We start from the raw sequence: 13,165 nt of genomic DNA on the forward strand, positions 1-13,165 counted from the left end.
ACTTCTCTCCCCCCCCCCCCCCCCCGGAACAGATGCAAGCCCGGCACTTGTCCGAGGTGCCGGGCTCATTTTTAAGCAGATTTGCGCGGGCCGCGGCCGGGTGCAGGCAGCTCCTCCTTAACGGAAGGAGGAGGCCTGCACTTCCCCAGCCTGCCGCACCGCATCGGGTGCCGCAGCGCCGGAATTGCAGCGCGAAACGGCAGTTAGCGCCCTTTTCCAGGCGCTACGACCCTTCAGTAGCGCCGGCAGCCGTTTGGGCACGGCGCCACTGAATTTTTGGCGCGCGCAGGGGACTTAGCGCCGGCACTAATTTCCGGCGCTAAAGCCCTGGCTAAGCCAAAACCCAATTTCTAGGCCATAGTCTTTATTTATCCCACTCAGTGTGAATATTCATAAGGTTCGCTGCAGAAATATTAATGTGGTGGCTTACGGGGTGCTGCCCGTAATACCTTCTGAAATCCGAAAATTTCCGAAATCCGAAACACGGCTGGTCCCAAGGTTTTCGGATAAGGGATAGTCTACCTGTACTAGGAAACAGAAAATCAGACTGAAAAAGGGCCCTATTAGTAGAAAAGTACTGACAGACACTTAAAGGTGAGTGGCTAGCTGACTAGAAAAAAGATAACAAGGAATTTAAAAGCTATAAAGCTGCAATTTCCAAGGTAGTACTATAAAACAAACAGGATAATAATAATTGCTTGACTCCCAGCCAAGTTCAAGCCTCTGCCTCAGTTCTCAGGTGAGTTGATATAAAGTGCCATGCCAGTGAAGTTTTCTACCTTGTGTGGAAGGAAAGAGGGGCATTTTATGATTCTTCTTTTGTGAACTGCAGCTTTAAACAGCTCTTCATGGAGAAGTCTATTCACATTATGCCACCTAGTTGGCTACAGGAGATGGACTTCAGACATCAAGTGAAAACCATTTACAGTTGTAGTCCATAGACCCAAATACAATAGGCAAAGGGAAGGGACTGTAATCAGGAGTGCACTGGCCAAAACACATTTATAGTGTGTACAACAGATATATGTATACATTAAGAAAAAAAACTGCAAGAAAAAAATTAATCCCATGGATTATGAGGCACTTCAGTTTTAATAAATATTTATAAGAAAAAACACTAGGATGGGTAAAGCCCATGATCGACACAAAGCCGGGCTCAGCATCAATCTTTTAGCATCAGGAAGATCACAGGCAGCACTGTAAATAGAAATTTAAAAATTTAATAAACCAAAAAACAAAATTGTAATCCAAAGTAGAAAATAAACCTAAAATATGTATATATGACATTTCCTATAATCACTGCAAGCAATATAGGTGCCACATCACAAATCAAGAAGCACACAAAACTGATGTGCTTTCACGTCTTATTTCACGAGTGGTTTCTCCTAACAGCAATGGTAATGTTACAGTAAAAAAAAACGAAATTCACTGCAATGTATAAATTAAGTACAATAAGGGACATCTCTCTTTGAATGCAATAACAATTTGCATTTATACAACGCCTTTAACGTAGAAAAGCAATCAAGACGATTCACAATGGTGTGCTCACTAAGCCAAAGAAGGAGCCCACTGAGCGAGGAACTGCAGACATTTGCATATTACATCAGCATGAAGAGGAGGCACCAACAGGCATTAGAACCAACGCTGGCCTGGCAGTTGAGGATGGAAATATGGGAGTCAATGTGCCTTCAGTGGGTTCATGAGCACATACATGGTTTCTTATATCATATTTCCGTTTTCTTCATTCTCTCTGTCAGCTACTACAGTCCTCAAAAAATCCTCAAGGTATTTGTTCAAGTTAGAATGATGCTCAAGCTAACAGAACTCTTTCTTACTCCAGAGGCTGCAAACCAGGAAACAAATGGGAAGAATGATATTGAAGACCAAGTGACTGCAGTCCCCTCTAGCTTTGGCAACACTGGCACCCACCATCTTGAACTCAGCAGCTCAGTGGGAGGCATTTGGGAAGAGTCCGATGGTGCAACTGAGGAATTGACATGCGGTGAGACACAGGGCACAAGGATGCCAAGGGATACTGGTGCGGACATGGAGCCTGACGTAGCTGAGAGGAGCCTTAAGAAATGTCAGCTCCTGGCTACAGAGCATGTGGGTGATGATCTCAGGGTCATGTCATAAAACAAAGGATGCTAAAAGGCCATCAAACCCATGGGATAGTAGTGGAGTCCAGCATGTTGCTGTGCGCCAGCATCTGAGACAGTTTCTCTGCAGTGTATCCCGGAAAAAGTGGCAGCAGCAGAAACAACTGCAAACCTTCCACTGCTTCCCTTGCTCCTTATACTAAAATGGACTGGGGACACCGAACTGATAAAAGTATAAAAGCACCATGACAGCTTTCATCATATTGGGAATTCATGTACAGGATGCTCTACTTATCAAATGAGCTGCACATTTCAGAGAATGGAAGCCTTTGCGGTTCATATAAATATGAGGGTGAACATTTGGGGCCCCCAAAGCCACATGTGGGCAATCAATAACACTCACAACCCTGGTCAATCCTATAAAAACTTACCTCGAGTCAACAGTACAGAAGCAGGCCATTCGGCCCAACTGGTCTATGTCGTCATTTATGCTCCACACGAGCCTCAAACCAACTTATTGCCCTCCCAGCCATCTTTCTGGGCCCACTGTTGAGGTGTATAAACTGAGCTGTCCTGGCAAAGACAGCATTGGTGGCTTGCCTTATACAGGACTGTAGTGAATTGGCTAATCTTGCAAAAGATCCCTGTGGCACTCTGGAGCCTGTTGTTGAGAGCTGTGGCAACTTTCTTTGCCACAGTCAGAGCTGTCGATGCTGTGGTCTTTGGTTACAGATCTGGATGCAGCAACAAACAGAACTCCTCCAAAGCTTCACGATTGAAGCGCAGCCTCCTGAGACACAGATCCCGTGAGAGCTCTTGGAAAGTTCACCTGGATTGATGCATCCTGCTGGATATGTACTGCTGAGATGATCTGGTGCTGCTTGATGAATCTAGTGTCATCTCCAAACGGAGGCAGCTTTGTTACTACAGGTATCCTGTTTCAAATCATTTATATGTACTATAATGATCTCAGGGTTGATCCACAGTACTCCGATCATGACTCATTTCCACGTTGACATAACTCCAATCATAACCACCAGTTGCTTCCTCTGGTTTAGGCAATGTTCATCCCACCTCAGAAGGCTGCCTTCTGTTGCATGCCTTCCTACCTGTGGACTAATCACTTCTGTGCCACAGTATCAAAAGGCTTGTTGAAATCTAAATATATCATATCCACAGAACTTCCACTGTCAACAAGGCCAGTTAAGTTCCTCAAAGGACTAATAAATTTGCTACGCAGGACCTTTCTCTTAAATATCCACGCTGACTCCTTCTTACCATACTATAAATATCTAAGCATGTCATTGTTCCTTCTTTCATGATGCTTTCTAATATTTTATTTATAAAATTTGTTAAGCTCACTGGGCTGTAAATGCACGGGTGAACACTAAACTCCTTTTTAAAGGTTGTTGTTGTGTCAACTCCTCTCTAATCCTCAGCACTACTCCCCTTCTTAAAGGTTCCCTAAAGATAGTAGTAAAGATAAAGTCACCTAAAAAAACTGCATCTGTTCCTGTACAAAGTTTCTCCTCCTGACTATACAATCAGCACTACTCCCCTTCTTAAAGGTTCCCTAAAGAGAGGAGCAGGGCCATGACCAATTTTGCTAGTAACTTCTTTAGGTAACTTTCTATGAAGTCCATCCGGACCTGAGATCTTGTTTCACTTTAACTTCCTCAGCCTATCAATGACATTTTAATCTAAAATTTATATTTCTTTTACTATTTCCTTCCCCTCAAATTCTTATCCCAATCCAAAAGGTTCCTACCTTATCTGCACCGGGACCAGTTAGGTCCATCTGTTATATAAAAGCCTGTAGCCCCTTCTAGTTTGAATCTTCTATCTCTATGATGAAGTAACCTTTGTTCCTGTACATTTACCCAACCCGTGCCATTATTGAACAAGGTCTCCATGATGCCTACAGTATCACAGCCTCTCTCTCCAGCAGGGACCTCCAGGCCGCCCATTTTAGTTCAAAGACTCCAAGCATTCATACACAGAACTTTGAGGTGTCCATCTCACCCACTCCCTAGACTAATATGGTTGTTTATTTCATCATCATTTCCTTCTGTGTTCGTATCCTTATGCTCTGCACACTTACCTGCCATGTCTGCAGTTGAACCATCATCTAACAGCTCTCTACCATAACATTCAGCTTCTGTATTACTTCTACCATCATCACTTTATTCCACTCTTTTTTTTATATAAAAGATGCTCTGTTTGCCTCTCCTTCTCCCTCCCTTATTACTTTCAATTCTTCCACACTGCCTTATTTACCTTCTCTGCAGGGAGAGTAAAGTGGTACCTGTCTGATTCAGATATCTATACAACATTTTTCTGCCCCTGAACTTGCCCCAGTGTTCTAGGAATCTGAAACCCTTCCCTCTACACCACGCTGAGATTTCTACCCGGAGGTCTTGCACTTTAGACAAAAGTTAACTTCTCAAATGACGTCTAACCTACTTTTTCCAATGTTATTGGTTACTATGTGAATCAAGACTTCTGGATGATTTGCTTGCTTTTCAGAAGTTTTTCCACCCACTCTGTTACATCCCTTTTCCAATCACCTGCAAGACAACATCGGCTGAAAATTCAGTAGCCTTAGCGCCTCATTTGAGGCGCTAGAGGGCCTTGCGCCGGAGTTATGGCCAGTAGTGAAATTCCCTGGGGCCCTAAATCGGCGTTGCTCCGGTAGTGCTGCGCCGGCACCGATGACGTCATCGGTGTGCGCAGCGTCCCGGTTGCCGTGGTAACCCGCCCGAACTCCGAAATTGAGTTGCGGCCGCCTCGCCCGTGGCAGCCGCAACCAGCGTTTTGTCAGAGGTGCCTTACTGCAGTTAGCGCCGGCGCATTAAAGGCCCCGCGGCGGCCGGCCGCTTTCCCGCCGGCCGCCTGCCCGCAGCTCCCTCCCCGGACTTCTCTCCCCCCCCCCCCCCCCCCGGAACAGATGCAAGCCCGGCACTTGTCCGAGGTGCCGGGCTCATTTTTAAGCAGATTTGCGCGGGCCGCGGCCGGGTGCAGGCAGCTCCTCCTTAACGGAAGGAGGAGGCCTGCACTTCCCCAGCCTGCCGCACCGCATCGGGTGCCGCAGCGCCGGAATTGCGGCGCGAAACGGCAGTTAGCGCCCTTTTCCAGGCGCTAAGACCCTTCAGTAGCGCCGGCAGCCGTTTGGGCGCGGCGCCACTGAATTTTTGCCGCGCGCAGGGGACTTAGCGCCGGCACTAATTTCCGGCGCTAAAGCCCTGGCTAAGCCAAAACCCAATTTCTAGGCCCATGTCTTTCAGGACTCCTGGTCACAGCTGCAAAATAGGGGCTCCAAACATTGTTGGGGTAATGCAAGTGCCAAGATCTTTGCCGCTAACCCCACCAAGGTTTGTGGGGCCAGGGCGGGGTCTCATGAATAAAATACCTTCACTGGGCTAGGGGTGAAGGTGTGCTGGTTCTCCCCTAGAAGAAAGCTGTAAATGTCATCAAATCCCCCTTACAAAGAGGGCAGCTTTAAAAAAAATTTAAAAACTTGTGGCCATATCTTTGGGAGTAAAGGCATCAATCCCATTTTGGATGCTCAGGTGGGCCCCACATCCACCAGTGGGGCAGGAGCCACACCTGGTCAATCTATTCCAACTTTACACTAGGTCCCAAGGAAGGTCCAGCGTGCAAGAATAGTTTTATATAAAGTATTATCCCACTAATATTACATAAATTTAAAACAGAAATAGACAGTTTCCTAGAAGTAAAGGGAATTAAGGGTTACGGGGAGCGGGTGGGAATTTGGACATGAGTCTAGGTTCGGATCGGTCATGGCCCTGTGGGTAGCGGAGCGGGCCCAGGGGCCGTGTAGCCTGGTCCTGCTCCTATTTCGTGTGTCTAATTCTGTTAGATTCAGGAGATGGTTCTGTGATAGTGGTTTGGCGGTTAGGATCAGATCAGCCATGATCTTATGGAATGGCGGAGCAGGCTCGAGGGGCCGATTGGCCTACTCCTGCTCCTATTTCTTATGTTCTTATGTTCTATTGGATATATATATGAAAAGAAAAAAATTGCAGGGCTATGGAGAAAGAGCAGGGCAGTGAGACTAATTGGATAGCTCTTTCAAAGAGCTGGCACGGGCACAATGAACCAAATGGCCTCCTCTGTGTTGTATCATTCTATGTGATAAACAGGTCAATTACAGTCAACTTGAGGAATGAATGACAAAAAGCATGTTGCTTGTGGATAAAATGTCAGTTGTATGCAACTTAGCTTATTTATCCACTTATAAAATTGACGAGCAACATATCACCTTCATTTATTGGAAAGTTGAGCTTGGTGGGCATCGAATCAACAAAGGTGAGCTGCATTGAGTGCAGATATAAGGTGCAAGTTCCTGATATTTTATTTATTATATTTATATACACAACCTCCTTTCCCAAACATCCCTGGAAAGACCTCTCATATTTTATCTCCATGCAGAAAAATAAAATCCTCAGCAACACAAGATTGAGTTCAACTTACTGCCTGCTTCTGTTCCTCGTCCTACATAAGTCAGCATTTGGAAAAGGAAAAAGAAACAAGAAAAGAGAAGATAGATTATTCGACAGTCATCTGCAACTGTAAAAGGTAAAGAAGAGTATTCAGTAGGACTTTGTACTAGGCTCCAGCAAAGTTCAGTGCACAAGGTAAGAACTAGTGATTAAATAAGGCAGTTAATAGTGTCATTTACATATCTTTTTGAAACGTAAGCAAGATTTTATTATTCTTTGGGGACCATTAGCCTCCCCGCTGCCCCTCCTCCCCACCCCCACCGGCCCAAGAAGCAAATACAAACTACTCGGCACCATTTTAACTTTGTGGCCATTTTTTTTAAGGTTCTGAGTATGGATTTTGCTCCCAAACCTCTGCCTATGCTGCTTTTGATCTAGCTGCAAAGAAGTACACAAGAGAAGTCCAAAGGTATCCATCCCTTACTTTCCTTCTCTCCCTGTGCAGAAGTGTTACAGAAACAAACACAAACCCAGGACTACAGTGGTGAAAAATCTGCATCTAACCTCTCAATGCGGTGATATAGAAGGATCAAAGATGGAACGTGATCTCCTCAATGAACACCTGATTTAAGCCCCTAGGAAAAACAAATAAATAGGGAGCCTCCAATACACACTCCAAATGATGATACTACATGAACATGCTATGTGAAAAGAAAATTTGAACTATCCACAGCCATTCAATTCTTGGCCTGTGTTATTTGTGACAAAATTATTTTCCTTCTCTTGAAAGCATTAACAGAAGATCTTCACACAGTCATGGAATTTCCTTCCTGCCATTTGTTCACAAGTTAGAATAACAGTTATACTGAAGAGGCAGACGGGTGGACAGTGGCCCACACCATCCTATTTTTCCTAAGTTGTTTGTTCATGAAATGAAGCATTGGCTCAACAGATGGCTAAGTTGGTAAATTCACTTCCTGATGCCTGAGTGGTACTAAGCCTGGAAAGGTTCCAGGGGGGTTAAATATGGTTGATTTGCGCCTCCCGCTAGCACCCGAAGAGGGCGCTAACGGGGCACAAATCAACTAGCGCCTGGGCGTGGCACCGCTAACGCCTCCTGCGAAATTCAGCGGGAGGTTAGCGGTGGCGCTCTAACCGTTAGCGCTGCGTGGCGCTGACGTCATCGCCGTGTGCAGCGCCCCACTCGCGCCCCGGCTGTAATATTGGGTGGCAACCCCCGACTTACCGCCGGACACTATGTCCAATGGGGTCAGGGGGGCCTACCTGCGGCCGGGGTGACGCTAGTTAAAGGGGAGGTGGCGGGCCGCCATTTTTGTTGCTGGCCGCCTGCCAGCACCTGCCCCCGTTGCTGTCCCCGGCTCCAGTGAAGCTCCCCCCGCGGGGTGCCAAAGGGGGCGCTACCCAATTTTTACCCTCAGGTCTTTGCCGATCTTGCCGATCTCAGCTGGGACAGCAGTTGGGAAATTACAACTGACCTCAGTGGCCCTAGACTAAGGAAGGATAAATATCAGCCAGGGCTCAGTGATAACACTCTCGTCTCTGAGTCAGAAGGTTGTGGGTTTAAGTCCCACTCCAGATATTCCAGTGCAGTACTGAGGGAGCACTGCATTGTCAGAGGTGCCGTCTTTCAGATGAGATGTTAAACTGAGGCCCCGTCTCCCCTCTTGGGTGGATGTAAATGATCCCATGGCACTATTCTGAAGAAGCACAGTGGAGTTCTTCCCAGTGTCCTGGCCAATATTTATCCCTCATTCTTTCTTTCTTCATTACAATCCAGTTGCTTCTTCTGGAAAGTGTATGTGTATGGAACAAGTGGAATATTTACCATTTTTAAATTTAATAATTGTATTAAAAACTTGAATTTGCTCTACTGCACTTGATACACTTTATTTGTCGCAATCCTTACCCTGCTGAATAATCGGACATCCCCATCTCATCCCACAGCTAGCAGAGCAAATTATGCTTTAATGGATTGCAAGACATAGCCCATCAATTGAGACAAAGCTCATTTATTTAACTGGGGCCCGGGTGTGCTGACCAAGAGCAATCGACCAAATTAATCTGACATGGGAAGGGACTACTGGCGGGAAGCAGACTTGCCAGTATTTTGTACAGCAACATCATGCCGCAAACCAGCAAACTCATCCGCAATATACTGTACTAAGGTTTAATATATGAAAATAACTGAAACCAACACACAAAAAGTATTAAAAAAGGGTTCATGTCTTCCAGACAACCAACATCATCATACTTGCAAGAAAGTGATCATTCTGTTAACTCGTGGAGACCATCTGTCAGCTGGTGATGGGTGTTTCAATAAATGTCACTGGATTTTATAGTATGATATGATGATACACCAGAACGGAAACATTGCTATGCTTTTTCAATTTTTTTTTTTAACACGATCAATCATTTTTTTAAAAACACAATGACAGAACAATATAAAAGGTTAATGAAGAATACACTGGGTAGGAAGAAAGCTATATTACACAAAGAAAATATGTATATATTATTGTCAATGATTTACAAGTAAAAGCTCATAAGTTGCCAATATTGTTGAGTGAACATAGGAAGCAATTACAATAAGCTGCTAGATCTCATTGCGTATTTTTTTGAGAATTAAAAGGTAAATATAAAAAATACCTGCGTTTTACATTATTGAGGATTTCTCTGCAATGTTGCATATTTGAAAAAAGTGTAACCAACAATGTCACTAGGACTGGCTAAGACCTATAAAACAGTTAAAAGAAAATCTCTAGATACATCTAAAAGGATTCAACATAGTCCACAAATTGAGTAAAATTTGTAAGTCCACTAATAAAACAAAAAGTACGCTCGTCGAGTCAAAACCAGCTGCTTTAAAATAAAGTCATCTGCGGATCTGGTACCAAGCAATGAGGCAAGTAGCTGGCAACAGCTGCATAAAAAACAGTAGTGGGTAGATTTTTTACAAATTAATGATCCTGGCATAAAGCTTTGTGCGGTGGGAGCACATTTTGAGAATTTGCATGCAGAGGTCAGAGGACCTAGCAGGATTTTCCTTCCCACCCAGATTTCCAATATGTGCACCTAATGCATGATGCTCTGCAGCAGAAGTGTCTGCTTGTAAAATCCACCTTCAGATCAAATACTGAAGAAAAAAAGCACCACAGAGTGTGGTATTGAGCCAAGCAGACCAATAAGATCCCAGGTTAGATCCCTTTCTGTGCCGAGTTTGCACATCTCAAGCAAGTGTTGGTGGGGGGGGCGGGGGGGGGGGGAGAGAAAGAGGCAGGATTCCTGCTCCCAATCACTTTCAGTGACTCGTGCTGCAAATTCTGTGCATGAATAATCAGTGAGAATAAGATGAAACTTGGGTGTGATGCTCCCCACAGGTGAATGGCCCGTATGAGGAGAGATTGTGTCGATTGGGCTTATACTCACTGGAGTTTAGAAGATTGAGAGGGGATCTCATCGAAACCTATAAAATTCTGTCAGGTCTGGACAGACTAGATGCAGGAAGGAGGTTTCGGATGGCCGGGGAGTCCAGAACCAGGGGTCATAGTATAAGGATAAGGGGTAAGCCATTTAGGACTGAAATGAGGAGGAACTTCTTCACCCAGAGAGTGGTGAACCTGTGGAATTCTCTGCCACAGAGGGCGGTGGAGGCCAGTTCATTAAATATATTCAAGAAAGAGTTGGATATATTTCTTGAGGCTAAAGGGATCAAGGGATATGGGGAGAAGGCAGGGACAGGGTACTGAATTTGGATGATCAGCCATGATCTCGTTGAATGGCGGAGCAGGCTCGAAGGGCCGAATGGCCTACTCCTGCTCCTATCTTCTATGTTTCTATGTTATAACCATAAGTTCACACATGAAGGAGGGCCATTGGATGAGTGGAGGGCTGTTGATGTTCATGAACAGTGCCCCGTCAATGTCTTCAGAAGAGAAAGGAGGAAAACTGGAGAACATGGTAAATAATGTGTAATAAACAACAACAACTTGCAATTATATAGCACCTTTAATGTAGTAGAACATCCCAAGGTGCTTCACAGGAGCGTTATCAAACAAAACTTGTCACAGAGCCACATAAGGAGAGGTGACCAAAAGCTTGGTCAAAGAGGTACGTTTTAAGGACCGTCTTGAATGAGGAGAGAGGTAGAGAGGTGAAGAGGTTTAGGGAGTATAACTATAAGTATATATAGTATAGTTCATTTAATGATAATACACTGCTGAAAACCAACATGCATTGTGCAAAGCCATATACTTAATTTAACATGTTATCATTTGTTACTTTTCACCAACAACCAACAGGAACATTTTATTTTTGAAATGAATTGTAAAAAATAACTAAGAAGACTGGATGGTGCAGTGTGTTAGGTTTTTATTCTTGGAGCTAGATTCAAATCCAGCTCAAACTGAATGAATGAAAGTCTCCTCTGTTGGGTCTCATGTGAAATGAGTTTAGGCAGATTCATTAGACATGGGCTCCCAACACTAAATTGGCTATCTCATTCAGAGATGCCACAGGGTGTGAGAAATGGAAAAAAATATCACATTGCTGCAGTAATGGAGGCTCTTCTGAGGTTTGTAGCCAGGCCTGTCATTGAAGACAAGAATATAGGAGCTTTACTCTGCATTTAATCATGACCGGGGAGTGCTTGATGCTGATAAGAGGGTGTCAAAAGTGGAAAACCTTGAAATCCCAGCGTGCATATCCTACACTTCAATTAACCAAAACATCACCCCAAAAAATTAAGAGGGAAAAATGTGTACATTCGCAGGTATTTAAACACCATCAATTTCTAATATTTCTTGGTGGTAGTGATACTTCCTGCCTTTTTGCTTCAATATAGAAGATAGGAGCAGGAATAGGCCATTTGGCCCCTCGAGCCTGCTCCGCCATTTAATGTGATCATGGCTGATCATCCAAATTCAGTACCTTGTCCCTATAGAAACATAGAAGATATGATATCTTCTGACAAAGTATCAGAAGATAGAATATGCGCACAAATCGTTGAAGGTGGCATGGCAGATTGAGAAAGTAGTTAAAAAAGCCTACAGGATACTGGGCTTCATAAATAGAGGCATAGAGTACAAAAGCAAGGAAGTGATGTTAAACCTTTATAAAACACTGGTTTGGCCTCAACTGGAGTATTGTGTCCAATTCTTAGCATCACTCTCATAGAGTCATAGAGCTCTTTAGGAAGGATGTGAAGGCCTTAGAGAGGGTGCAGAAGAGATTTACGAGAATGGTTCCAGGGATGAGGGACTTCAGTTACATAGATAGATTGGAGAAGCTGGGGTTGTTCCCCTTAGAGCAGAGAAGGCCGAGAAGAGATTTGATAGAGGTATTCAAAATCATGAGGGTCTAGACAGAGTAGATAGAGAAACTGTTCCCATTGGCGGAAGGGTCGAGAACCAGAGGCCACAGATTTAAGGTGATTGGCAAAAGAACCAAGGGCAAAATGCAGAAAAACTTTTTTATGCAGCGAGTGGTTAGGATCTGGAATGCGCTGCCTGAAAGGGTGGTGGAAGCAGACTTAATCGTGGCTTTCAAAAGGGAATTGGATAAGTACTTGAAGGAAAAAAAATTGCAGGGCTACGGGGAAAGCGCAGAGGAGTGAAACTAGCTGAAGTGCTCTTGCAGAGAGCCGGCACGAACTCGACAGGCCAAATGGCCTCCTTCTGTGCTGTAACCATTCTATGATTCTATTGCAAGATTACAAGTGGGGGAACTAATTGGATTCCAACTTCATCCTCCAAGAAAAGGCTGGACTTTATTGAATGGACATAATATGATTTTCATGTCTTTAAAGCAGAGTCTGTTGAAAGGCTTTCTGTGCTGAAATATGTAAATATTAGGTATGTCTTGTAAAATAATTTCCTTTTCAAAAAACCCTTCAGGCATTTTGAGACATATTTACACTTTTTCTGAATCATTTGTATCATTGAGATACCTCAGTGGCATAATAAATAGATCCATAAGTACCTCACATTGCTGTGTGTAAGCATATACATACAAATATATCCATGTATGTCTCATAGATTGTGTCCAACAATTTAAGGTGGAAAGATATCTCCATGCTTCTTGATCTTAAGTCATATGTGTCAGTTAGGTACACGTCTAAAAATTTGCTCACTGTTTGCTAACAGTTTGGCCCAGCACACAGTAAACATAAAAATGAGGAGGAATGCCTCATAATCTTTAAAACTGACAGGATTTCAGAGTACATTCATCTTAATACATGTGCCACAAATAAATAAATAAATAAATAATGATCAGGAAGGCAAGCTATCAACCAGATTCTGACACCATTTTTTTTGTTTTCCAGTTCTCTCCTCTTCTTTCCTGAAGCTGGTCCACCTAATTTTATTCACACCCAATCTGAATCAATTTTATCAGTGAGTTCAATGGTCCTTAACATGGCTCAATCACATTTTTCACTGCTTATTTGTATTTTTACAAGGAAAGCAGTCCTGGCACCAGTATCGTACATATCCGTGACTATAGGTGATGATAACATTATTAAATCCAAGGTAACAAGCTTAAGTTTCAACTTAAATTTAAAAAAAATAATTCCTATTTGTGATAGAGTAA

The 13,165-nt window shown here is 43.8% G+C and overlaps 1 protein-coding gene across 15 annotated transcripts in view; it reads right to left on the reverse strand.

The window, feature by feature from the left end:
• Positions 1–13,165, reverse strand: part of dtnba (dystrobrevin, beta a) — a 694,100-nt gene that overhangs the window by 81,099 nt on the left and 599,836 nt on the right. For 11 of the 15 annotated variants that reach the window (XM_085996923.1, XM_085996913.1, XM_085996915.1 and 8 more), the window contains exon 16: positions 6,594–6,614. The exons of 2 other annotated variants lie outside the window; for them this stretch is intronic. In XM_085996923.1, the coding sequence (XP_085853049.1) occupies positions 6,594–6,614 (21 nt within the window). Of the gene's footprint in view, positions 1–1,073; positions 1,198–6,593; positions 6,615–13,165 lie in introns of those variants that run through there. 2 more of the 15 variants (XM_085996926.1, XM_085996927.1) reach the window with 2 other exon arrangements.

The sequence above is a fragment of the Somniosus microcephalus genome, chromosome 9 (genome assembly GCF_052327205.1).
Source record: "Somniosus microcephalus isolate GS21.2 chromosome 9, FLI_Smic_1.0, whole genome shotgun sequence".
Taxonomy (NCBI): domain Eukaryota; kingdom Metazoa; phylum Chordata; class Chondrichthyes; order Squaliformes; family Somniosidae; genus Somniosus; species Somniosus microcephalus.